The sequence below is a fragment of the Lutra lutra genome, chromosome 3, assembly GCF_902655055.1.
Source record: "Lutra lutra chromosome 3, mLutLut1.2, whole genome shotgun sequence".
Taxonomy (NCBI): domain Eukaryota; kingdom Metazoa; phylum Chordata; class Mammalia; order Carnivora; family Mustelidae; genus Lutra; species Lutra lutra.
The window spans coordinates 67934748-67958423 of NC_062280.1; the positions used below are offsets into that span (position 1 = coordinate 67934748).

The window sequence follows — 23676 nt, forward strand, 5'->3', positions numbered from 1 at the left end:
TCATGGCTAAAAACAGTTAGGCATTTCAAAATACCCTATTTCTTTTTTTTAATGATTTTTAAATTTTTTTATTATAAACTTTTTTTAGATTTTATTTATTTGAGAGAGAGAGCACAAGAGGGGGAGGGTCAGAGAGAGAAGCAGACTCCCGGTGAGCAGGGAGCCTGATGTTGGACTCCATCCCAGGCCCCCAGGATCATGACCTGAGCCGAAGGCATTCGCTCAACCGAGCCACCCAGGCGCCCTAATTTTTTTTATTTTTTGAGAGAGACAGAGACAGCAAGAGAGAGCAGGCACAGGGAGAAGAGTGAAGAAAGCTCCCTGCTGAGCAGGAAACCTGATATGGGGCTCGATCCCAGGACCCTGGGATCATGACCTGAGCTAAAGGCAGATGCTGAATGGACTGAGCCACCCACGCGCCCAAAAATACCCTATTTCTGAGATGCCTGGGTGGCTCAGTCCGTTCAGCATCTACCTTCAGCTCAGGTCATGATCCCATATCCTGGGATCGGGTCCGGAATCAGGCTCCTTGCTCCACAGGGAGCCTGCTTCTCCTTCTGCCTGTTCTGCCTCTCTCTTCTGCTTCTCTCTCTGACAAATAAATAAATAAATAAGTTCTGCTTCTGTTCTCTCCCTGACAAATAAATAAATAAAATCTTTCAAAAAAAAAAAAAATACCCTATTTCTAACGCTGGTTCCATCTTAACTGAAATACACATAGAACAGAGAAAGACAGGAAATCCAACATGCTGATGATGTCTTGATCCATTATGAAAAGGAACTGTCCTTTGGCTTGGCCAAGGAGGTATTTGCCATGGGACCACTCTGAGCTTCAGATGGGTGAGAAGTATGCCTTTCTTTTGTAAAGTGAGAGGAGAAGCAGAAACATTTTAGTAAAGAGTCCATACATATGTTGAGGATCCCGTGGCTGATTCCCTTAAACTCTTCTCTTCTTGGAAAGCAACCACAGTTTGAAGACCGCTGGTGTAGGAAAGGGAGACCAGATGGACTAAGGACATGTGGCCTGATAGTGGGGCAGCACAGAGAACCCCCTGTAGATTAATGGTAATGAATTTAAAATGAAGCTAGTTATGTGTTTTCCATTAGCCACAGTCTGCTGGACTGATACAGGCATGAAGAAGGCAGAGAACAGGGTTGTGGATTTAACCAAGCAAGTAGTTTTGGGAATCTAAAGATATGATACAGTGGCCAACAGGAAAAAGAAAGAGAAAGGGAGAGAAAAAAAGAAAAGAAAGGAAATGGAATCACAGTGCATTATTAGATTCTGCAGTAATACATTTTTATATAGATTTTAACTCCTGACACATCACACCATCTAGGACCAACCAGTCTGTCTAAGGGTCACCACTCCAGCCCCATTCTCTTAGTTGTGGATCTATACGTTTTTATTCTTATATTATCTTGGTAAGTGTATTGAGGGAAAGAGGTAGGCGATAAACCTGAACGTAGTTTGTCATTTTGAACAAAATTTCTCAAATTACATTTTATTTTTTTTAATTTTTTTTTAAGATTTTATTTATTTGACAGAGAGAGATCACAAGTGGGCAGAGAGGCAAGCAGAGAGAGAGAGAGGAAGAAGCAGCTCCCTGCAGAGCAGAGAGCCTGATGTGGGACTCGATCCCAGGACCCCAAGATCATGACCTGAGCTGAAGGCAGAGGCTTAACCCACTGAGCCACCCAGGTGCCCCTCAAATTACATTTTAAAAGATCGCTCTGGCTCTCGAAGAATGGATGTGGTGGAAGAGACAAGACTGGATATAGTAACCTCAGGATAATCTTTGCAGCAATCCAAGTAAAGGGTGCTAGTAACTTGGTCAAAGGTGGTAGACATGGAAATAGAAAAAAGGACATGATGTGGAGTTGTTCAGGATGTAAAACTGACATGACTGGGTTATGGAATGGAAATGGGGAATAAAAAAGAGGAATTTTGGCGGGAGGAGTCAAGATGGCGGAGAAGTAGCAGGCTGAGACAACATCAGGTAGCAGGAGATCAGCTAGATAGCTTATCTAACCATTGCGAACACCTACAAATCCAACAGGATATCAAAGAGAAGAAGAGCAACAATTCTAGAAGCAGAAAATCGATCACTTTCTGAAAGGTAGGACCTGCGGAGATGTGAATCCAAAGTGACGGGAAGATAGACTGTTGGGGGGAGGGGCTGGCTCCCAGCAAGCAGCGGAGCAACAGAGCACAAAATCAGGACTTTTAAAAGTCTGCTCCATGGAGGGACATCGCTCCAGAGGTTAAACCAGGGGAAAGCCCACGCGGGGTCACAGAAGGACCGGGGGTGTCTGAGTGTCACAGACCTCGCAGGTATTAGAGTGGGGAAGCCGGCTACAGCGACAAAGCCGAGGAGTGAGCTCTCAGCTCGGGGTTACCTTGAACCGGTCGCAGGCTCGGACAGCTCGGAGCGCGGCCAGAGGCCACAGAGACGGAAGCAACGGGCGCTTTCTCCAAGTGCGAGCGATTGAGCACTTTCCTCCAAGCACAACCAGAGGCCAGGGAAATGGGGGTGGTTGGGCGCTTGTCTCTGAGGGCTCACTGAGGAGCGGGACCCCGAGCTCTCGGCTCCTCCGGGCCAGAGATTGGGAGGCCGCCATCTTCATTCCCGTCCTCCGGAACTCTACGGAAAGCGTTCAGGGAACAAAAGCTCCTGAAAGCAAACCCGAGCAGATTACTTAGCCTGGCCCCTGGTAAGGGCGGTGCAATTCCGCCTGGGGCAAAGACACTTGAGAATCACTACAACAGGCCCCTCCCCCAGAAGATCAACAAGAAACCCAGCCAAGACCAACTTCACTCACCAAGGAGAACAGCGGAATTCTAGAGGAGGAGAAAGCAAATCTTATATGGACAAAATGACAAGGCGGAAAAACTCACCACAAAAAAAAGAGCAAAAGGCAGTACCAAAGGCTGGGGACCAAATCAATACAGACATTGGTAATATGACAGATCTAGAGTTCAGAATGACGATTCTCAAGGTTCTAGCCGGTCTCGAAAAAGGCATAGAAGATATTAGAGAAACCCTCTCGGGAGATATAAAAGCCCTTTCTGGAGAAATAAAAGAACTAAAATCTAACCAAGTTGAAATAAAAAAAGCTATTAATGAGGTGCAATAAAAAATGGAAGCTCTTACTGCTAGGATAAATGAGGCAGAAGAAAGAATTAGTGACATAGAAGACCAAATGACAGAGAATAAAGAAGCTGAGCAAAAGAGAAACAAACAAATACTGGACCACGAGGAGAGAATTCGAGAGATAAGTGACACCATAAGACAAAACAACATTAGAATAATTGGAAATCCAGAAAAAGAAGAAAGAGAAAGGGGAGCAGAAGTTATATTGGAGAGAATTATTGGAGAGAATTTCCCTAATATGGCAAAGGGAACAAACATCAAAATCCAGGAGATGCTAAGAACACCCATCAAAATCAATAAAAATAGGTCCGCATCTTGTCATCTGATAGTAAAATTTACGAGTCTTAGTGACAAAGAGAAAATCCTGAAAGCAGCCCAGGAAAAGAAGTCTGTAACATACAAGGTAAAAACATTAGATTGGCAGTGGACCTATCCACAGAGACCTGGGAGGCCAGAAAGAACTGACATTATATATTCAGAGCACTAAACGAGAAAAGCATGCAGCCAAGAATACTATATCCAGCTAGGCTAACATTGAAAATAGAAGGAGAGATAAAAAGCTTCCAGGACAGGGCGCCTGGGTGGCTCAGTGGGTTAGGCCGCTGCCTTCGGCTCAGGTCATGGTCTCAGGGTCCTGGGATCGAGTCCCACATCGGGCTCTCTGCTCAGCAGGAAGCCTGCTTCCCTCTCTCTCTCTCTCTGCCTGCCTCTCCGTCTACTTGTGATCTCTCTCTGTCAAATAAATAAATAAAATCTTAAAAAAAAAAAAAAAAGCTTCCAGGACAAACAAAAACTGAAAGAATTTGCAAACACCAAACCAGCTCTACAGGAAATATTGAAAGGGGTCCTTTAAGCAAAGAGAGACCCTAAAAGAAGTAGATCAGAAAGAAACAGAGACAATATACAGTAACAGTCACCTTACAAGCAATACAATGGCACTAAATTCATATCTCTCAATAGTTACCCTGAATGTTAATGGGCCAAATGCCCCAATCAAAAGACACAGGGTATCAGAATGGATTAAAAAACAAAGCCCATCAATATGCTGCTTACAAGAAACTTATCTTAGACCTGAAGACACCTCCAGATTTAAAGTGAGGGGGTGGAAAACAATGTACCATGCTAATGGACATCAGAAGAAAGCTGGGCTGGCAATCCTTATATCAGATGAATTAGATTTTAAGCCAAAGACTATAATAAGAGATGAGGAAGGACACTATATCATACTCAAAGGGTCTGTCCAACAAGAAGACCTAACAATTTTAAATATCTATGCCCCTAACATAGGAGCAGCCAACTATATAAACCAATTATTAACAAGATCAAAGAAATACATTGACAATAATACAATATTAGTAGGGGACTTTAACACTCCCCTCACTGAAATGGACAGATCATCCAAGCAAAAGATCAACAAGGAAATAAAGGCCTTAAATGACACACTGGACCAGATGGACATCACAGATATTCAGAACATTTCATCCCAAAGCAACAGAATACACATTCTTCTCTGGTGCACATGGAACATTCTCCAGAGTAGATCACATCCTGGGTCATAAATCAGGTATCAAAAGATTGGGATCATTCCCTGCATATTTTCAGACCACAATGCTCTGAAGTTAGAACTTAATCACAAGAGGAAATTTGGAAAGAACCCAAATACATGGAGACTAAACAGCATCCTTCTAAAAAATGAATGGGTCAACCAGGAAATTAAAGAAGAATTGAAAAAATTCATGGAAACAAATGATAATGAAAACACAATGGTTCAAAATCTGTGGGACACAACAAAGGCAGTCCTGAGAGGAAAATATATAACAGTACAAGCCTTTCTCAAGAAACAAGAAAGGTCTCAGGTACACAACCTAACCGCACACCTAAAGGAGCTGGAGAAAGAACAAGAAAGAAAGCCTAAACCCAGCAGGAGAAGAGAAATCATAAAGATCAGAGCAGAAATCAATGAAATAGAAACTTAACGATAGAACAAATCAATGAAACTAGGAGCTGGTTCTTTGAAAGAATTAATAAAATTGACAAACCCCTGGCTAGACTTATCAAAAAGAAAAGAGAAAGGACCCAAATAAATAAAATCATGAATGAAAGAGGAGAGATCACAACCAACACCAAAGAAATACAAACAATTATAAGAACATACTATGAGCAACTCTACGCCAACAAATTCAACAATCTGGAAGAAATGGATACATTTCTAGAGAAATATAAACTACCACAACTGAACCAGGAAGAAATAGAAAACCTGAACAGACCCATAACCAGTAAGGAGATTGAAACAGTCATCAAAAATCTCCAAACAGGGGCGCCTGGGTGGCTCAGTGGGTTAAGCCGCTGCCTTCAGCTCAGGTCATGATCCCAGGTCCTGGGTTCGAGCCCCACTTCGGGCTTTCTGCTCAGCAGGGAGCCTGCTTCCTCCTCTCTCTCTGCCTGCCTCTCTGCTTACTTGTGATTTCTCTCTGTCAAATAAATAAATAAAATCTTTAAAAAAAAAAAAATCTCCAAACAAACAAAAGTCCAGGGCCAGATGGCTTCCCGGGGGAATTCTACCAAACATTTAAAGAAGAACTAATTCCTATTCTCCTGAAACTGTTCCAAAAAATAGAAATGGAAGGAAAACTTCCAAACTCATTTTATGAGGCCAGCATCACCTTGATCCCCAAACTAGACAAGGATCCCATCAAAAAAGAGAATTACAGACCAATATCCTTGATGAACACAGATGTGAAAATTCTCACCAAAATACTGGCCAATAGGATACAACAGTACATTAAAAGGAATATTCACCACGACCAAGTGTGATTTATTCCAGGGCTGTAAGGTTGATTCAACATCCGCAAATCAATCAATGTGATACAATACATTAATAAAAGAAGGAACAAGAACCATATGATACTCTCAATAGATGCTGAAAAAGCATTTGACAAAGTGCAGCATCCCTTCCGGATTAAAACTCTTCAAAGTGTAGGGATAGAGGGCACATACCTCAATATTATCAAAGCCATCTATGAAAAACCCACTGTAAATATCATTCTCAATGGAGAAAAACTGAAAGCTTTTCCGCTAAGGTCAGGAACATGGCAAGGATGTCCGTTATCACCACTGCTCTTCAATATAGTACTAGAAGTCCTAGCCTCAGCAATCAGAAAACAAAAAGAAATTAAAGGCATCCAAATTGGCAAAGAAGAAGTCAAACTATCGCTCTTTGCAGATGATATGATACTATATGTGGAAAACCCAAAAGACTCCACTCCAAAACTGCTAGAACTTGTACAGGAATTCAGTCAAGTGTCAGTATATAAAGTCAATGCACAGAAAGCAGTTCCATTTCTTTACACTAACAACAAGACAGAAGAAAGAGAAATTAAGGAGTCAGTCCCATTTACAATTGCACCCAAAACCATAAGATACCTAGGAATAAACCTAACCAAAGAGGCAAAGAATCTATACTCAGAAAACTATAAAGTACTCATGAAAGAAATTGAGGAAGACACAAAGAAATGGAAAAACATTCCATGCTTATGGGTTGGAAGAACAAATATTGTGAAAATGTCTATTCTGCCTAAAGCAATATACACATTTAATGCAATCCATATCAAAATCCCATCCATTTTTTTCAAAGAAATAGAACAAACAATCCTAAAATTTATATGGAACCAGAAAAGACCTCGAATAGCGTGTTTTAGACAGGTACCGATATCTGAGGTGCCTAAGGTACGTCCAAGGGTGTAGGTAGAATATATGAGCTTGGAGCTCAGTGGAAGGTTTACCATTAGTCAGCATGTAGGTGATAAAGGAACTAGTCCACATGTGGGTAAATGAAATCCATAGAGAACCTGTGCAGCCTGGCATGGGAAAGGGATCGTGGGGGGCACACCAAGATTGTGGAGAGTAGGCAGAGGCAGAAAGCACTATAAAGCAACCCATGAATAAGGAGAACTGGGAGAAAGAGGTGTGTGAAAGCTAGAATACTAGTATTTCAAAAAGGATGAGAAGTAGCTGTGTCAGACGCAGCAGAGAGCTCTAGTAAGACAAGAACCAGGAAGGCACCCCCATTGAATCTGACCCCATTTCCCAGAGAAGTTTCGGCAGCATGCTGAGCAAAGACTGATGTGCAAAAAGAATCCGAGAGAGAGAAAGAGGACACTGTTAAGTGCCAAGTGTTTTGGTTTTGGCTCATTCTGTTTTAAGCTATTTGACTTAAGCTTGTTTATGAACTGAAGGGGAAAAAATGTAATTAAGAAAAAACAATAGAAGGTTATAATCTAAAGGGATTTTTCCAACATTTGTTTTTCTAGCTTTCATGAAAAATCATATTTGTATTTAGTTTTTACAGTATCACTCTTCATTTCAGTATATAGTTGGCTAAAATTTGCAGATTTGTTTGCTTTTTCCATTACAAGTTTAGGTTAGCTGATTCCTGATTAAATTGCAGAGGGATAAGGGGACGCCTGATTGGCTCAGTTGGTAGAGTGACTTTTGATCTCGGGGTTGTGAGTTCAAGCCTCATGTTTGGCACAAAGTTTACTTAGAAAAATAAGAAATTTGGGAAGGGATAGGGGATTTTTCTCACTTGGAGCTATCAAGTCACAGAGGAAGTGTGGTGTTCCAAGAGTCCCCAAATGATGCTAAGAAAAGATGTGAAATTCCCTGGTTAAATAAATTTGAGAAAGGCTGTACATTTAAAATCTCCCTCTGAGAGACTGACAAAGTACATTAGCATATTAAAGCCTGGAGATGTCCTACGTTAAGCAAAACAAACAAACAAAACCTGTTTAACAGTTTAACAGACCAGTTTCCCCCAGCGAAAGGCTTTTTACTCTGTATGTTATTAGCGTGGCAGAAGAATTTCCCCTTAACACCAGTTTAGGAAACCCTCCCTTAGCAAATTGATTCTACCTATGTTCTGTGGATTCCTGTTAGGTTTTAGAATACAGAAGTTCTTTTCCATCTTATCTTTATATTTAGGGATTCACAGTACCTCAGGGATTTTCTACAGTGAATAGTAGTGACACCACCAATTACCTTGGGCACCCCTTTATAACACCATGGTGAAGGGAATTAGCAAAGACTGGACAGAGATGAGGCATTTGGGTGGCTCAGTTGGTTGAGCATCTGACTCTTGATTTCGGCTCAGGTCATGATCTCAGGGTCCTGAGATCAGGCCCCACATCAAGCTCTGTGCTTAAAGCAGAGTCTACTGGTCCCTCTCCCTCTGCTCCTCCCCCTCCTCCATGCGCTTCCCTCATGCACGCTCTCTCTCAAATAAATGTTTAAAATCTTAAAAAAAAAAAAAAAAGATTGGGCAGAGGATGAAGATGGTTGAGGAGAGATCAGCAAGAGACAACATTTTTAATTAATGTTAATGAAATTTCCCATTCTGCAAAACAATTGGTAATTTATTTGAAACTTTTTTTTTTTCCTAGAAGGATATGATTGAGGACAGGATCAAAGTGCCTCCTTACATGTCTGGAGGAAGTGATCTGCTAAACTATAGTTACTTTAAATTAAGACCTACCACTGGAGATGGTAACATATCTTGAGGTTCCAATGAAGTAATCATGATAGAATCCTCACAGAAATGGGTGATCTAATTATGGAGTGAAAGGGGAAAACTGTGGAGCCCAGATATGTCATCGTGGCATGTGCAGGCTCCAGCATCATACAGTGAAGAGCAGAAAGCAATGGGATTCAAGGTGGTCCTAGTGTGAACCCTGATGGGGCTTAGCCTGAACTGGCAGCCAACCTTACCCTGCCCATCTTTTAAAGTAATTGCTTAGGGGTGCCGGGGGGGCTCAGTGGGTTAAGCCTTTGCCTTTGGCTCAGGTCATGATTTCAGGGTCCTGGGATCGAGCCCTGCATTACTTAAGGGGCACCTGGGTGGCTCAGTCGTTAAGCGTCTGCCTTCAGCTCAGGTCATAATCCCTGGGTCCCTCATCAGGGAGCATCAGGCTCCCTGCTCCTTGGGAAGCCTGCTTCTCCCTCTTCCACTCCCCCCCCCCCCCCCCGCTTATGTACCTGCTCTTGCTATCTCTCTCTGCCAAATAAATAAAATCTTGAAAAAAAAAAAAGTGAATACTTAACTACAACTTTTTTTTTTTAAAGATTGCTATTTCACATATATACTAGTATTTAAATTCATCCACACGTCAAGAATTGGAAGACAATCATCATTAATGTGAGGCTTAAAATAATGTTTTGGCTCCAGGCTCCCTCTACTGTCTTTACAATAATAGACAAACATTTTATGGCCCTCTCCGGACTAGATTCCAATATTTGTGAAAGTCGAATAAACAAAATCCTTGTGCAATGATAAAGGATATTCTCAGTATGACAATCAGGAAGTTCAATATTTGGAGAGAGTTGAAAAATTATAAACCAGTTAATGAAATATTTACATAGATGGAACCATATAAAATTGTCATGATTTGACTGTGTTTAATCCACAAGTGGTTATTTCATATGGCTCCACCTTATAGATAAGCATTGCAATTGTCAAAGATTAGTAAGGGGTGTGTATGTGTGTGTGTTGGAGAGTGGTTATTGCTTTTAATCTCTACTATGAAATCCCCTAAATACATTGGTTAATTTACATGATGCTTCTTGACCAAAATTAACTAAAGGATATGTTAAATTCAGTGTCTTTTACATACAATATAGTATATCCTGTAACTTGGGTTTCGAAGAAAGAAATTGGCTTTCAGGTTAAAAAGTGTGAAGATACAAAATGTTTCACATGGGAAAGTAAATGAAACAGATGTTTAAAAAAAAGCCTTATTTTTACAAGAGGAAAGCTGGAAATAAAATAGTTAACATTTTAACAGTGAAAGGAGGAAATAGGGCACTTTGCATATACTTCAAACAACCTCACACTATTGTGAAAACCTGCAAATCCTGGAAAGAATTAGAGGTAGAAGCCAAAGTCAATACACTTCAAATACCCTTGATGTTTCACAGCCACTAACAAGAAAGCATCTTCTGAGTAAGTTCACACTTGGCACAAAATAAATATTAATTCTGTTTTTGGTAATTTTCCAAAAAGTTAATATTTTACAGTTCAGAATTTTATTTCTTAAGTCTGCCTTTGAAGCTGGGAAAATGCTTTTTGAAGTTCTGTTTTCATCATCCTAGGAATTTAGTTTAAGAATGAAAGATGCTATCAAAGATTTATTTACAAAGATTTTCATCAAAACCCTTCTTTTTATAGTTACTGTCCACTACTTGAGTTTTATGCCTAGCACAGTGCCTAGTATATAGCAAGCACTCAATAAATGTTCTTAAAGAATTACCAGAGAAAAGTTGGGAATTTCTACATTGGGAACTGATTGAATAAATTATGAATAAATTATGGCTTATACGTATTATATAACATTACATGGCCATTAAAAAACGTTTTGAAGACTTTTTAAGACTTTTTTTTTTTACTTGACAGAAAGATAGAGAGAACAGGAAGGCAGAGCAGCAGGCAGAGGGAGAGGGAGAAGCAGGCTCTCCACTGAGCAGGGAGCCAGATGTGGGCTTGATCCCAGGACCCTGGGATCATGACCTGAGCCTAAGGCAGCTGCTTAACCAACTGAGCCACCCAGGTGTCCCAGTTGACGACTTTTTAAAGATATCAGGGAAATGTTAAGAAATTGGAGAGAATGTTAAGCAAAGAGAAATGCTAACAATGTGTGCACAATAAAAATTTTACAAATATATGCACATGAAATGGCTAGAAGGAAAAAAATGACTGAATTGGTTTTTATTTTTTTCTTTGTGCTTCTAATGTTGCAAATTTTCTATCATGAACATGTATTACTTTTGTAATCAGAAAAACATCAAATGTTGAACTTTTTATGCTGTTCTGCTAACATTTGGATCTGTAATAAAAATTTATCCATTAAAAAACATGGAATGTAAAAAAAAATAAGTGAAAAACATAGAGTGTAGTAAGAGATAGTTGTTATGGGATGATTCAGTATTTGGATGGGTGTTTGACTTTGTTCCTTCGCTTTGTCAGAACAAATCCTTACTACATAGATACTTTGAGCAATTTATTCAGTGGCCTGAATGCAGGAGCCAGAACTAAATTATACTCTACTGCTGAGTATTACACCAGTGATAACTTACTTCTACACAGTGGTTATAGAGGGAGGTGAGTTATTTCTAAAGTTATGCAAAGATGAAATGTGATATTTTTTCATCAGAGAGAAACAAAATAACCATCATGGGTTCAAATAGGCACTTTAAATGATCTTTAATCCTTACAGCTATCCTGGAAATAGGTACTTTTATTCATATACATAATATTATAGTGTAAGTAGTAATAGCTAAGTGTTATTGATCAATTGCCATGTGCCATGCTCTATCAGAGGCTTATCCTCTCTCATTTCATGTTCTAAGTTACCAGGGCGAATAGTGTTACTATCCTGCACTTTGTATTTGAAGACCCTGAGGCCCAAGGTGGAAGCCAGATCTGTCTAACCCGTCCTCCACATAATGTATTTATTTATTTATTAAAGGTTTTTATTTATCTATTTGACAGAGACACAGTGAGAGAGGGAACACAAGCAAGGGGGAGAGGGAGAAGCAGGCTTCCAGCTGAGTAGCTGATGCGGTTCGATCCCAGGACCCTGCACTCATGACCTGAGCCAAAGGCAGATGCTTAATGACTGAGCCACCCAGACACCCCTTAAGTAGTCAGTTAAGAGATAATACATTTATTCTCCAAGGTCGTTAAACCATTTTTGCCCCTTCTTTCAGAAACAATGAATAAACGATGAAAACACTGCATTCTACAAATGGACTTGAGCTCTTCTGTTGGGGAAAAGGGGTAGGAAGAGGAAGTTTGATCAGTTAAATATGAGGTTTGGTTACATCTCTGTGAAGTAGGATAATGGGGATAGCCAGTCAGACATTACTGATTTATCAGTACTAAGCAAATTCATCAAAACTAATATTTTAAGGGTATTGACAGAAAAATATAATCAATTTCCCTTTGTCTTGCTTGAACAAAAAGGCTTCAAACTTAATACATCAGTGATGTAATGGTGTTCCTGTAATAGTGGAGATAGTAGTTTTCTATGTCTTTATCAAACTGGGTATGTATTTGTCAGTAACTCATTGAGCTCTTAAAAAATTTCCATTCTGGGGCGCTTGGGTGACTGAGTGTGTTAAGGCCTCTGCCTTCGGCTCAGGTCATGGTCTCAGGGTCCTGGGATCCAGCCCCACATCAGGCTCTCTGCTCAGTGGGGAACCTTCTTCCTCCTCTCTCTCTCTGCCTGCCTCTCTGACTACTTGTAATCTCTGTCTATCAAATAAATAAATAAAATCTTAAAAAAAAAAAAAGAAATCCTAAAAAAATTTCCATTCTGGGGACGCCTGGGTGGCTCAGTTGGTTAAGCGGCTGCCTTCCGCTCAGGTCATGATCCCAGCGTCCTGGGATAGAGTCCCACATCAGGCTCCTTGCTTGGTGGGGAGCCTGCTTCTCCCTCTGCCTCTGCCTGCCATTCTGTCTGCCTGTGCTTGCTCTCTCTCCCAAAAAAAGAAAAAAAAAATTTCCATTCTGGCTTTTTTTTCCTTTGCCTTCTTCCCTTCATCCAGGAATCCAAGGAGATTGAGTGAACATAGACAGATGATTAAGATAATTTAAAGATAACGAAGTCTCTATATCCTTAGTTCCTGAAATGGTCCAAGCTGTTCAATTTTGATGAGGATGATGATAAAATTTACCATTTTTTAAAGCATCTTCTACATGTCAGAGCTTTATATACTTTGTTATTTGAAGCACACAATCTACCAAAGTACATATTCCCAAAAAGATACCTAACCCCAGAGGCTAAATAGCTATTATACCTCAGATCATGTGGCTACTTAGTGAAATTCGAATCCAGATTTGATTCCAACAAATAGGCGTCCTTTAAAACCTATTGCCTAGCAACAAATGGATCCTAGAGACCTCCCCATCCCAAGTGGAGAAAAGCAGACAATTTTTTCCTAGAAGCCAACCTTGAGGGACAATTAGAATTTTCTAATAGAAGTGCTCCCCCACCCCCTTTTGTGACCCAAACAGTTATTTAGGACGTAAAACCTCTCATTGGCTGAGGTCAATTTCACATCCTAGGACTTGCCCCCCCGCTGGTGGAAGAGGAGGGTCCAAGACCCCCAGGAAATTCTTAATTTTCTTGGGGCGACCTCAAGTTGGGGACCAAGTCCTGCAGGCGACATTTGTTCATCCACATCTAGGGATAAACCTCTCTCCCAACTCAAGACTTCTTTTACTTCACAAGTTTAAAACAGGAACGAGGCCACACCCCCCCTTTTCCCTCTCCCTGACAAGAAAAGGATCAGGTATGGACAACGACATTCCAATCCCTCTCCTTTCTTCATTTCTCAAAGTAACGTGTGCAAGTGCGGACGTGTGTCCGAGATTTTGTACACCTGATGCGCAGCGCGGCGGAACAGCGGGGCTCCCCCAAACCCGGGTCTCTCGCCCCGCCCCCTTTGTGATTCCCAGAGCTTGCTCCGCCCCCGCCCCGCCCCCGCCCTGCCCCTCAGCCCCGCCCCAAGCTCGCCCCGCCCCACCCCCTCTGCCCCGTTCCGGGCTTGCACCGCCTCCCCAGGCTTGCCTGGCGGGCCAGCCGGAGGCTCGTCCCGCCCGGCTTCTCGGGTGTCGCGCCTTCCAGCGCTACCCCGGTGCGTCCCGCCTCCTCCCCGCCCCTCAGCAGCTCTCCCAGCTTGCCCCGCCCCCACCCGAGCGCTCCTTCCGCCTCTGCGCTCCGCTGCTCCCCCGGCTCCAGCAGCGGGCGGTCTCGTCTCCATGGCGACGCTGTGTCTCTGGTTTCCCGCACCGAACTTCGCGCGACCCGCGAGCTGGGCTGGCCTTCGGTGTCTGCCCTGCCGACCGGCGGTGTGAGAGGACCACGAGCGGGTAAGAGGCACTGCGGCGACCGAGGGTCGCCCTCTCCCCAGCCTCGCGTGCGGACAGACCCAGCCGTGGCCTCCGACTCCCCCAGGTCGCGCGCCTGAACGCGCAAACTTCTCTGCCCACTCCAGGTTCGCGCTCCGGAGCTCCGCGGCTGCCGAGGCGGCGCTCGAGAAGGTAGGCTCCGCGCCGCTGCTGGTGCACCTGGGACTTGGCTTCCTCCTTTGGCTGTAGTCAGGCACTCGGGAAGGGGTGTAGTCTTTGTGTGCACATGGGTGTGAGCGATAACTGGGCAGTTCTGACCACCATTCTCGGACCAGCCAATTCGCGTGCGCAAACTGCTCCCCCCTCCCCCCCGAACAGTGAAAATAGCCTTGTTTTATCTCAGAGCTTCCAGCTGCTTCGCTCCATCCTTACCCCCCAAGCGCCCACCTCCTTTAAAAAAAAAAAAAAAAACAACCTTTTTTTTCCCTTTTATCTGTTTTTTTCTTCTTACATTTTTGGGGAAACAGCTTAATGACCAGTAGGAGCCAGCATTCACTGACTGTAAAGATGTCATGACTTGCTAGACTGAACTTGCACGACCATAAATAAAAAATTCTTGTAGAATTTGAGTAAATCATTGAACCTCCCGGGCCGTGCTTTTATATTATGTAAAAATGAGGGGCTAACAGTGGATCAGTCACTTCTAAGGTCTGGTCTTCAGCCTTGTTGAGGTGACGAAATTGACTTGAGATTTCCAAAATCAAGATGTGTGGCCTTTGATTACTCAAACTACTCTGCACTGCGCTGCTGTGGCACTTAACACAGGGCAAAATTATAAATTTATCATTTTCCTTCCCAGAGGGCATAGGTGAATTGGGCCAGTTTGTTTTTACCCCAAGAGACCCCTGGAAGTGGCTTTTTAAAAATAAACCTGGAAAAGGCACTAAAAATGTCTTTTGAATTGTTTCCTTCTAATTATAATTATAGGAGATAGGTGCTGTTATTTATTATTAGATATTTATATTAACCATAATAACCATGAAGTGAGTAGTATTTTGTCCTCATTTTACAGTTGAGGAAAGTGAAAAATAGATTAAGGAACTGGCTGAGGTTTGGACGTAGATAGTCTGGCTCTGGAGTCTGGGCTTCTAGCTCTACATTATACTGTAAAGGAAATACATAAAATTTATATGTCATCACTTTTATTTGTTTATTTTTACAGATTTTATTTATTATTTGATTGAGAGATAGGGAACACAAGCAGGGGGAGTGGGAGAGGGAGAAGCAGGTTTCCCGCTGAGCAGAGAGCCTGAAACGGGGCTCCATCCCAGGACTCTGAGCTTAAGGCATATACTTAACGACTGAGCCACCCAGGTGCCCCATGTCATCACTTTTATATATGAATGTAAATGGTAGAAGATCATTGAAACCACTTTTATACACGTTTGAGACTATGCAATGAAGACTGCCCCCGAATCCTATTGTGTCCACAGTAGGCTCCCCTAGGATGGAGGACGGTGCTTAATCAGCTCTTTCATCACAGTTGCAGGGCCTGAGCATGTGGCTATTTCTTAATTCATTCTTTGCCTATTAGAATACTAGGTGACTTTTAAAAACAAATAGCCCAAAAGGATAAAATAATTGCACAAATGGGATAGAGGAATATGTACATATCTTCCAGTATTACAAGAGAACCCTAAAATGAAAATTTTGTGAAATCTGAATTTTGAATGCTCTAATTCATTTTATGAAAGGTTTTTTGAAATCTAGAAAATCCAAATAAAACCTATGTGGCCTATTGACTACTGGTTAGTGAACATTTACCTAGAGGAGTAAGGGAATGAGATGTTTTCTGTTCTTTTTTAAGGACTAAGTCCTTATAATCTAGTGTGTATATCTTAAATTGAACCCATCACAGCCACCTATGTCTAGGGGCTACCATATTGGATAGCAAAGATCTAGTTTAATACTTTCTTTTGCTTTCTTGTTTTCTTCCTATTCAACAAATCTGTATTGAGCACGAATTTATGTGGTATGTGGGTTTTTCTGTTCTTTGTTTCCAAAAACAAAAAACCTAGCTGAACTAATTGGGCCTTTGACTGATGTTTTTCTTGAGTCAATTTTTCCAAAAGGCTACAACTATATCACATAAAAGTCGTGTTTTGTACCATGTGTAGAAAATCTGTCTGCAATGAGAGAAGCATGAGGTCCACCTGCAGGGAGAAGCTGAGATGAACAGGGAAAACAACCCCCATGCTCTTCCTTGAACACAGCTGTATTCACTGTTCTGACTTCCACACAACTTGGGTATTAACTCTTGGATTCTGTGAGCCAACCCTTTTCTTCTTTTGCCTAAGCTAACTTGAGTATGGTTTCTGTAACTTGCAACCAAGAGTCCAGACTAATATAGCGAAGAAGTCAAGAACTAATCCTTTTCTTTTAGAAATAAGCCCATAATTGGGGCACCTGGTGGCTCAGTTGGTTAAGTGTCTGCCTTCCACCCAGGTCGTGTTCCCGGGGTCCTGGAATCGAACTCCACGTTGGGCTGCCCGCTCAGAGGCGAGTCTGCTTCTCCTTCTGCCCTTCTGCACCCCGCCTCTGCTTGTATTCTCTTTTGCTCTCTCTCAAATAAATAAATAAAATCTTTAAAAAAAAAAAAAGAAAGAAATGAGCCCATAATGACCCCTACTCCGACCCCCAAAGTACATTTTAATTTACAAAATAAACAGTATTTTCAAACACATATAATCACATAATTACACCTTTATAAATCACTTTGTCATGTACATTTTTAATATTTAATGGTATACATTTATCTTCTGATGAATACTACCCATTTTTCTATATTAGTCATTCAGAATTTTTTTCATAATAAAAATAAATCTATCCCTGCTTTTCCCCAACTCTTTTCTCAGAATCATCCCTCCCAATTCTGTGGGGCTTTCTTTTTGATTACAAGAGTATTCTCAGCCAATTAAATTACTTATATCATTCCAGTGGTTTTATTCATTTAGTTAATATCTGAGTGCCTTTGAAATTATATGAGACCCATACTCATGAATAAGAACCAGTCTGTGCTCTCCAGAAACTTCTATCCTGGTGATATAATCATTCCACCACTGTGAAGTTATCTCTCTACATATTGCTTATGGGCATGTCCTTGACTGATTCTTTTACTCCACTTGCTTCTTAAATGTTGGTATTTCCCAGGATTCTCTCCTGGACCTTGCCTTATTCTACATGGGCCATGCCATCCATTCACATTTTTTCACAGCTATCCCACACATCATCTTTTCTCTTGAGTTCTAACTCTCTGTAATAGAACTGGACAGCATTTGATTTCGGATGACTTACAGACATCTCCCACCCAGAATTTCCCCAAAACAAGCTCATTATCCACCCCTCAAGAATGTTCCTCCCTGGGGCGCCTGGGTGGCTCAGTGGGTTAAGCGGCTGCCTTCGGCTCAGGTCATGATCTCAGGGTCCTGGGATCAAGTCCCACATCGGGCTCTCTGCTCAGCAGGAAGCCTGCTTCCCTCTCTCTCTCTGCCTGCCTCTCCATCTACTTGTGATCTCTCTCTGTCAAATAAATAAAAATCTTTAAAAAAAAAAAAAAAAAAAAAGTTCCTCCCTGGGGCGCCTGGGTGGCTCAGTGGGTTAAAGCCTCTGCCTTCGGCTCATGATCCAGAGTCCTGGGATCGAGCCCTGCATCGGGCTCTCTGCTCTGCAAGGAGCCTGCTTCCTCCTCTTTCTTTCTCTGCCTGACTCCCTACTTGTGATCTCTGTCTGTCAAATAAATAAGTAAAATCTTAAAAAAAAAAAAAAAAGAATGTTCCTCCCCTGGTGCCCTCATCCTAGTCATCCATATGAGAACCATCAACTTCTTTTCTTCTCCCCCACTTCTATGTATAGTGATCCTCAGTTTTACCTCTCTTTTGGTTCTAAGAGTACCTTCCTGGCTTTGTACACCACTTTTTCCCCTGGACTAGGGTTTGGCAAATTTTTTCCATAAAGGGCCAGATAACATGTATTTTAGCCTTTGTAGGTCATACAGTCTTTATTGTAACTAACCATTCGACTCTGCCACTGTAGCCTGAAAGCTGCCCTTGACAATGTACAAACATTGTCTGTATTCCAACGAAATTTCATTTATAAAAGTAGGCTGAGGGCACCTGGTTGGCTCAGTTGGTTAAGTGTCTGCCTTTGGCCTCAGCGCATGATCTCAGAGTCCTGGGATTGAGCCCCATGGGGCCCATGTTGGCAAGCTCCCTGCTCAGCAGTGGTGGTGGGGGCGGGGGCTGCTTCCCCTCTCTCTCTGCCTGTGGCTCTGCCTGCTTGTACTCTCTCTCTCTGTCAAATAAATAAATAAAATCTTTTTTAAAAATGTAGGCAATGAGTCATATTTGGCTCATGAGCTTTAATTTTCCAGTCCCTGCTCTGGACTATTTCATTGGCCTTGTAACTGGTTTCCCCACCTCCCATTCTCTCTCAGGTTTACCCTCCACAGACTTTCTTTTCTAAGATAGATGTAATCATATGATTGGCTTCTTCAGAGCCTTGGTTTGCTTTCCATTGACTACTGGTTAAAACCCCACATCCCTTACACACAGGATAATTCATGACTTTCCAGGTTTGCTCCCACATATATATCTGAATCCATCTATTACTGTTTTCTAAGACACTGCTGCTCTTTCCCTTCTGTTGACTGCCTACTTGGCTAAATAAATAGCACCTCCATTATGAAGCCCAACTCTTGCTTCCCATAGCAGGTGGAATAATAACATATTCTAGGGATACTTGTAGAAATCATACCTGTGGGAATACAGCAAACCTGGAGGACAGTCCTCAGAACTGTATTCTGGAACTGCAGAGTTGTTCAGGAACAGCTCTGTTGACTAGACTCTCTCTTCCTTTGTCTTTCCAGTTCTCTTTCCTTGGGCATCCCCAGTTCATGAGCTCAAAAGAATGGATTTGATTGATCCTGTTTGGGCAGTATGGAAAATTATATTAGAGGGAAGCATTTAGTACAGTACTTTGGAGCTTGGTCTATCCTGTATATGGGAAGTTAATACTTGTTTCCCCTATGAAATTCTGAGTTTCTCTTGTATCCCCAGAGCTTATCAAAGACATATCTGTGCTAAGGTACATGGTAGGTGCTCATCAAATATTTGTTGTAAATAGACATTAAATTTTGGGACATGAAATAGACATGGAAATCAGGAACTGTCATAACTGTGTTGTTCCCATTACCACTGGGACCGTTGAGAGTCTGCCATGTCCAAAAACCAGTGGGTATACTTGGTAGAGACTCCAAAGGCTGATTAAATGGATGTTTTGATGTTAACATTAACCATATACAAGGTGTGCATCTCTATGCCATTCTTTCTGGATACCATGACGCCAGTTTGAATAGGGATCACTGGGTAGAGAAAAGAATTAAAGTAGCACAAGGCCAACATACAGCTTACATGCCTGTAAGAGAAGGATAAACAGAGATAAAAACAGTGTTGCAAGTTTTAAATGGTATTTGTTTTTTAATAGATAATAAATGTATTTTGTTCAAATGTCAAGAGATACAAATAGACATAAAGTAAAAAAACTCCCTCCTGCCCCAGTCCTGCAGCCATCCCTTTTTCCTACTCAGAGTCAACTATTATGTTTCTTTCCTGAAAGCATTTCCTTTCTGAGATATTTTTTGCATACTGATAGTTATTTGAAAAATACATATTACTTATACAATGGTTAGACCTCATTCTGCTCAACTTATCAGTCACTGCTTTAATTCTACCTTTGTTCTCAATTACTCTGTTTTTTCCCTGCAATGATTTTTTTAAGCAAGTATCATTACTTTGGAGCTGATGTGGTTTTTTAATTAATTAATTAAAAGTCTTCAGAGCAAGTCTGCTTGTCTCAATCACAGTAAAACCTTCTTTTTGGTTCCCTAAGCAATCTTAACCAGCCCCCTAGGACATCTTGCTAACTTTTCCTTTAGATAAAACATACGTTGTTTCTACAGCATCCCTCCTATATGCCAGGTGCTATGCTAAACACTTTACCAGATCATCCTATTTAATTCTTACAATGATCCAGTGAAGATGGCCCTATTGTGATTCCCGTTTTACAGATGGAGGAATTGAAGCCCGAAGAAGTTAAGTAACCTACTGAAATTTACATGGGAAGTGGTAGATCTGGGCCATGAATCCAGTCTCTTTCACTAAAGAGCCCCAATTCTCGAGTGTCACTCTGTATTGCCCCCCACCCCATAGAATTCAGTTTTATGGAAGGAGATTAAATGGACATTTCCTAGGTAATGATAAATCTAGACCTAGCAGAACTTGAGTTTCCATCAAGGGCTGGGATCTGCCCATCCTAGGTTTTTCTTTTACCAGGTGAAAATGAGAGAATTATATGTACTGACGTTTCATCCAGGTAAAAGGTAGAATTAGCAATTCATAAAGATCCTAGAGCTAGAAAGGAGAGAATATAAATATAAAGAGGATGTCTACTCAGACATATGGGTTACCACAGGACTGTGGAAATCTGGAAAGTACCTCTCACGACAGGTCATCTTGGATTTCTTTTGTTAGGGCCTTTATTGTTTCAGCCTTTGAGCTCTACTGCCCTAGAGAAGCATTAATCCTAGAGTATGGTCTTCTGCAACTTTTTTTTTTTTTAAGATTTTATGTATTTATTTAGAGGGAAAGTGGGCTCCTATAAGTCCCCGGGGTAGGGCTGCAGTGGGGGTGGGGGGCAGAGCAGAGCTAGAGGGAGAATATCAAAGCAGATTCCGTGCTGAATGCTGAGCTGGCCACCACCCAGCTCCACCTCAGGCAACCCTGAGATCATGACCTGAGCCAAAATCAAGAGTCAGATTCTTCACTGACTGAGCCACCCAGGCACCCCTGGTCTTCTGCAACTGTTTTTCCTGAAAAGATACCTTACTTTTATGATGGACTTTAGCTCTCTGAATTTCTCAGAGGGATAATCAGATTAATAACATATATAATGTCTGGCTTGATCAGGATTTCCCAGAAAACAAAGCCTGGGGCAAAAATTTATGTACCCATGCTTTATCCCAGAGTGCAAATCGGTACGAGGAAGACAGATTTAAAAAGAGAAAAACTTAATACAGAATAGGAAATTCTCTTTTATTGTCCACAGTTTTGGCCCTGAATTTTGTATTCCAGAAATCCCTAGTATGTACTATTAACACCAATTTTTTAAGTCTTGCTTGGGATGTGGGGACAGCAAGTGTTGGTGAAGGAGAGGGCAAGTGAATTGTTATTTATGAAAAATTTAAGTGTGGTCTCTCTCATACTTAAAACAAAAACCACTAGAAGTGATTTTTGTCTTTACAATTAAAATTAAATTTACCCAAATATGTAAAGGGCTAATTACAGGAAAATCTATTTAGGGTAACCTAAGAAAGGCAAACATTCACAAAGAAAATATAATTTATAAGTATTAATAAATACATAGGGGAACTTGTAAGAATTGCTTTTTTTTTTTTTTTTTTTTTTTTTTTTTTAAGAATTGCATTTTAAAATGTGTCTTTGGGGGGCGCCTGGGTGGTTCAGTCATTAAGCATCTGCCTTCCGCTCAGGTCATGATCCCAGAGTCCTGGGATTGAGCCCCACATAGGGCTCCCTGCCCAGCAGGAAGCCTGCATTCCCTCTCCTACTCCCCCTGCTTATGTTTCTGCTCTCGCTGTTTTTCTCTCTGTCAAATAAATAAATAAATAAAATCTTAAATAAAATAAAATGTATCTTTGGATAAAATAAAAAACATTTCTAAATGTCTTTATTGAAATAAAAATATTTTATTTAAAATATCTCTTATCTTGAAATACCATGAAAAACTTTCTTGTTCTGGCTTAAATACACTGTTTTTCATAACACAGATGAACTGGAATGTGGCAGTTAGTTTGCTTTATGTTGTTTCATTTTGTTGAAGTACGGGAGAAAAATGGTGTTAGAAGGATGAGCCAAGATGAATTTATGATTTCTGGGGTCAGCTCAATAGGAAAGGAGAATCCTTAACCTGCTGTTGATTGTATTTGGATCTGGATCTAGAGTCCAAATTATGTAAAGCCAAAACAGAAGCAGAGAATTAGAGGCTTATTTAATACATCACTTTTCTAACATGCAAAATCATTCCTATAGCTCTTTTTACATAAGCTCTGATGTGAAATGGGGAGAAGGGGAAGGGCTACTTTCTCTAGACTTTTTTTTTTTTTTTCAATCCAATTTCATAATCCAAAAGAATGAGGTTTTAGAGTTAGGATGGAAGTGACACTACTATATAAAAAAGCCAAAATATTTAATATCTTTCCGACAGACTCCTGCATTGTTTTATTTATAGTCTAAATTTATACAGTATTTAAAAACTTGGGAAGTTGGGGTTTTTTTTGCAAGAATTATCTAGACAAGACAGATCTGTAAGATAAGACTATATAAATTATTTTTAGGATGTTTTAAATCTCTTTTACTACCAATTTACATAGTTTCTAAAAAATTGGCTTTAGAATAAAATTATATTTTGGCCTAGATAATAGAAATGTTTATTTAAAGGCTATGCATAAATTATTTCAAATACCTCAAACTAAAATAATCTAGTTTTTATTTTTGCTTCTATTTTAGGTACAAAAATATGAACAGAATGGCAGATTGCTAGTGTTTGACTCAACGGGTAAATGATTCATTACTTGAAAAGAGCATGTTTCATCACCATTTGGTCCTAAATATTAAGAAGATAGTCTGCTGGAGTGATTGAATATAGTTGAAGTCTTAGTAGTTAAATCCTTTATTATGTTGCTTGTCATTTAAAAAACGCTGAAATGTATTTGCGGATCAGGAATTTCTGTTAGGAACATCATGACAGATGAAATACTGAGTTGATTTTTTTCTTCTCTTTCAGGAAAAGTGATGATTGAACCAAATGAAGCAATGTCAGAGTAAGAAGATGTCTCTGGTTCTGCAGCTGATCTATCACATGCCTTTTAAGCAATTAGAACTAGATAATGCAATCATTTGTCATCCAATTAAATTTGAAAGGCCAGAAATGCATGGATTAGCACTCTAGCTTTTGCTTCAGTGTTACTTAGCAATTGTTACTTAGATAAAAGAACATTTAAAATGAAAAATGAATTTTGATAAAAATATAGAGGTATAGATAATAGTCATTTCTACTTTTTAAATGCTGAAATACCAAGTAGTCTGTATTTTACTTATATTACTTTCATTGTTCATTCCTATTTCCTTTTGATACTTGCTCATTTCTTTCAGAATTTCCCTTTAAATGAATATTTACTTTAAAATTAAAGATTCTTTATTTACTATGAGATGAATCGTTACTACTAAATAAGGGAAACTGATCACCCCAATTAGTTGAAGTTGAAAAAATTCTATTAATTCCATGAAAAATTACACTTTGAAAGTTGATCATAAAACACATTCATAGAGATCAGTTATTGACAGATTGGTAGAACGGTGCCAAACTGATATTATTTTGGTTTATTCTGAATAAAATTGACTGGGAAATTTTTCACATTATGCAATATACATTTTAATTTTCATGCTTGTCAAAGCTAAAAATTAAAATTAGAGTCACCTTGGCCTT

The 23676-nt window shown here is 40.5% G+C and overlaps 1 protein-coding gene across 1 annotated transcript; it reads left to right on the forward strand.

Moving 5' to 3' along the window:
• The first annotated feature begins 13501 nt into the window (after nt 1-13501).
• On the forward strand, nt 13502-23015 carry LOC125095553 (glutamate-rich protein 2-like). Its single transcript, XM_047722024.1, has 4 exons — nt 13502-14079; nt 14205-14250; nt 22698-22746; nt 22975-23015. Exons 1-4 carry the CDS (start codon nt 13502-13504, stop codon nt 23013-23015), a joined length of 714 nt encoding a protein of 237 aa, XP_047577980.1.
• Nucleotides 23016-23676: the final 661 nt, after the last annotated feature.

Excerpts from the sequence above, each read along its gene's own strand:
- LOC125095553 (XM_047722024.1), top strand. The coding sequence starts at position 13,502 with ATGGACAACGACATTCCAATCCCTCTCCTTTCTTCATTTCTCAAAGTA. Across the intron at positions 14,251-22,697 it reads CCGAGGCGGCGCTCGAGAAG|GTACAAAAATATGAACAGAA; the intron begins GTAGGCTCCGCG and ends CTTCTATTTTAG. Across the intron at positions 22,747-22,974 it reads GCTAGTGTTTGACTCAACGG|GAAAAGTGATGATTGAACCA; the intron begins GTAAATGATTCA and ends CTTCTCTTTCAG.